At 44.0% G+C, this 3,693-nt stretch overlaps 1 protein-coding gene across 2 annotated transcripts in view; it reads left to right on the top strand.

Annotated features, from left to right (window-relative positions):
* The first annotated feature begins 2,014 nt into the window (after positions 1–2,014).
* Positions 2,015–3,693, top strand: part of LOC108965049 — a 10,519-nt gene continuing 8,840 nt past the window's right edge. Inside the window, exons 1-2 of one of the 2 annotated variants that reach the window (XM_018927218.1) lie at positions 2,015–3,430; positions 3,511–3,579. In XM_018927218.1, coding sequence (XP_018782763.1) covers positions 2,183–3,430; positions 3,511–3,519 — 1,257 coding nt within the window. In that variant the 5' untranslated portion in view covers positions 2,015–2,182 and the 3' untranslated portion in view covers positions 3,520–3,579. Of the gene's footprint in view, positions 3,431–3,510; positions 3,580–3,693 lie in introns of those variants that run through there. The other variant, XM_018927217.1, reaches the window with a different exon arrangement.

Below are 3,693 nucleotides of genomic sequence, written 5' to 3'. Positions count from 1 at the left end.
GCGCGAGTGTAAGTGACGGAGTTGTGTGCCTCCCACTAAGTTGGGCATCCACAAAATCACCTTTCATGGGCAAAAAAAAATTTATCGAATACGGTGCACTAAACTCTTCAAAACTCCAAATTAGAATACCGGACTAACGTTTTGACTGCGTGGAACAAATTCTTTGTAGACAATACCCTTGGAATCATAAAAACAAATCAGCATTCTCCTCACTTTTGACTTCTCCATGCGCGATCTGTTGGGTTTCGACTCGTCCGGTGCCTTCCATTCAGCACTCTGGCGTTTCGTTACAGGATCATATATCATCACCACCCTTCAGAGCAATTTTTGGTCGTCAGTCATTTTATGCGGAACAAACAGTGCACACACCTTCTTTAAGCACCAAATGTTCGACCAAACCGCGATGAATCGATGTTTTGGAGATGTATCAAGTCCATTTCCATGAACTTCAATGACGATTTCGACTGATTWTTGATGAATTCACGCACAGTTTCGATGGAATGTCTGGTGATCGAGGATTTTAATTGATTGGCCCACATGTTGATCGTGATTTATGTTCTCACGGCCACTCTGAAAACATTGAAACGACTCGTGCACTCTGCTACAGGATAGGCAATCATCGCCATAAACTCGTTTCATCAATTGAAACGTTTCGGTAAAAGTTTTACCAATTTTAAAACAAAATTTAATGTTGGCTCTTTGTTCGAAGCTCATTTTCGCACTGATAACACAAACAAACTGACACCTGAAACGAAATAACTTCACTTCCAATCAATGAAATGTAATGAAATTTTCACAGGACAATCGATAAAGATAGCAGATTCTAACGTACCAAGCGACATATAAAGCAGCAGGAGGCGTTGAATTTAAAAAGTTCTGTTTACTTTAAGAATGACCTTGTAATTAATCGGCGTAATGAAATAGCACAGATCATAAGAAAGAATATTGTTGTCGGACTGCAGAATTTATTGCACGAGGAGAATCAGTTGTTGAATTTGTTTAAAGTGACTTTGGAGAGATTGAAATCAGATACGAAGCAATATCCGTTATTATTTTGGAAAGGAAAAGTCAAGGTCCATATGATATTACTTTGAAAATTATAATATCTACGGTAATCATAAAAAGGAGCGCAAATTTGGTGTGGGATTCGTGGTTGGAGAGAAACTAAACTGCCGAGTACTATCAGTCACCCCCGTTGATGGTCACAATCCGCATCAAAGTGAGGTTCTTCAAAATACCGTTGATTTGCGCCCACTTCCCGACAGAAGAGAAGGATGATCTGACCAAATATGCCTTATATGAGCGCTTGAAGCGCACCTATCAGAGCTGCACTGCCACGATGTCAAAATCGTGGTTGGCAACTTTAACGCCAGGGTGGGCAAAGAAGATATCTTTGGCACTACGATCGGTAAATTCAGCCTCCACGACGAAACATCCCCAAATGGGTTGAGGCTGATCGACTTCGTCGGGGCCAGAAATATGGTTATCTATGGTTCTAGTTTTCAGCACAAGAAAATACATCAAGACACCTAGCTGTCTCCAGTGCTCTAGACACGCGTACGCTCCGAGGCCCTAACATCGACTCGGACCACTATCTTGTTGCAACCAAGATTCGCACGCACCTTTGTGCAGCAAAAAACGCACGCCATCAAACACAAAGAAGATTCGACGTCGAGAAGCGGCAATTATAACAGATAGCCGAACAATTTTGTACTCGAGTTGCACTCATGCCCTCTGAGAGCAATCGTCAACAACTCGGTATGAGGGAACTGTGGGACAGAATTCCTTTACGTAGAGCGGCAACCGAAACAAACTGGTATTCGGTAAATGTCTACGCCAATAAAGAGAAGAAGATATGGAAGTCGAAACTATTTAAATATTTTTAGACTATGTTAAAACAACTGACTTTTGACCTTTCAATACACAACAAAAGAATTTAGGATTTCAACTGTAAACATTAAGTTAATTATAAGTTATCTGAACCACCCATTGTATAATAGAAATGAAATGTATGTATATGAAGTACCCGGTGACCTGTCAAAAAAAGAGCCGGTAACCATTTTGTAAAACATCCGACATTATTCACTTTGCCTTTTAGCAAGCGAGAAGAACAAAACGTGTAATTATTATATCTCAGGTGTGGGGTTGTATCCACAGCCATCCAAAGAAAGAAAATAAGAAAATGAGATCAAGTAAGGGCAACAAAGCCGCAGTAACAAATATTACTGCCCGAATCGGTGCTSCCGACGCTACCGCTGCCCTAACTGCTGCCACCACTGCTACTCAAACTGGTGCTTCCGAAGCCACCGCCGCCATAGCCGCTGCCACCACCGCTGCTCAAACTAGCGCTCCCGACGCCACCGTTGCTGTAACTGCTGCCACCACCGCTGAAAAAACGTCCGCTGCTCGCATTGATGAATCCGGGGCCATCGCCGCCAAAACTGCTGTCGCTACCGCCGAAACGAATACCATAAGGCCCGATATTTGTCCTGCTCCTGCGTCAGCCGCAGCAGAGATCGAACCACTATCTGAAAGTGTCACATTATTAGGCCTAGAAGCAGAGCGACTAGAAGAACAACTCCGAATCCTAAAACTACGCCGCGAAATAGCTGAGCTTGGGAAAAAAAATTATCACGAACCATCGAAAAATTATATAAATACCGATGAGCTCKAAKCCGCTGTGCCTAAATTCAGTGGAGACGACCACCGTGACGTCAATAAGTGGCTCGTCCAGTTTGAGGATTATACCGAAGCGAACAACCTCGGTGAGMGACAGAAGTGCCTGGCTTTACGGCGGTGTATGACTGGAACAGCTAAAGAGTGTACCCTTAATCACGGCCTCGCCAATTATGACAGTTTAARATCTTTGCTACAAACTATGTTCCAGCGCACCGCCACCAGGCAAGAAATTTACAGACAGTTGCGTGCCCGGYGATTGAAACCGTCCGAAACATGTATCGCTTATGTGGTGGCCATGCAGTCCATCGCTTCCAGAATTAGCATAGAAGAAGAAGAACTCGTGGACATCATCATCGACGGTATTCCCGACAGCAGCAACAACATTTCTATCTTATATGGTGCTAACTCCATTAAGGAGTTGGTKARGSGCATGGATCGCTACGAGCAGCGGCGAGCGACGCATCCACYACCTAGGTCCCCCGCCCAATTTGCCATGCTTGCCGGGGCCCCGRAGTCTACTACTCCTACCGCCGAAGAATCAACGCGAATTCGCTGCTATAATTGCTCCCAATTTGGACACTACCAGAGCAGCTGCCCAAAACCAACTAGACCGCCAGGATCATGCTTTACCTGCCTTCAAATGGGGCACCAACATAGCAACTGCCCTAGGAAGAAAAATCGACCAGTTCAAGTAGCCGCTGTGCTGGAAGGAGATGCTGATGATGATGACCATGTAGAATTTAAACAATGGGTAAGTGTGGCTTTATGCAGATATTATCGAATCGGAGACACAGGTTTTAAAGAAATGTTTTCCCTTCTTGATTCCGGCAGTCCCATTAGCTTAATCCAACGGTCAAGCGCCCCGCAAGGCGCTCTATTATCAATCAATCAATATCTTACAAATTTCACTRRTGTTGGCCGGCACCGAATATATTCGTTTGGTACAGTGTTGTGTGCAGTAAAATTTAGAGGCAAAATTCGGTACTTACAAATAATAGTGGTTCCCGATGATAC

This window comes from Bactrocera latifrons, unplaced genomic scaffold (genome assembly GCF_001853355.1).
Source record: "Bactrocera latifrons isolate USDA-ARS-PBARC rearing strain unplaced genomic scaffold, ASM185335v1 scaffold_1329, whole genome shotgun sequence".
Lineage (NCBI taxonomy): Eukaryota > Metazoa > Arthropoda > Insecta > Diptera > Tephritidae > Bactrocera > Bactrocera latifrons.
Note: the sequence above shows the minus strand (reverse complement) of the source record. Positions and strands in the feature narration are given on the sequence as shown.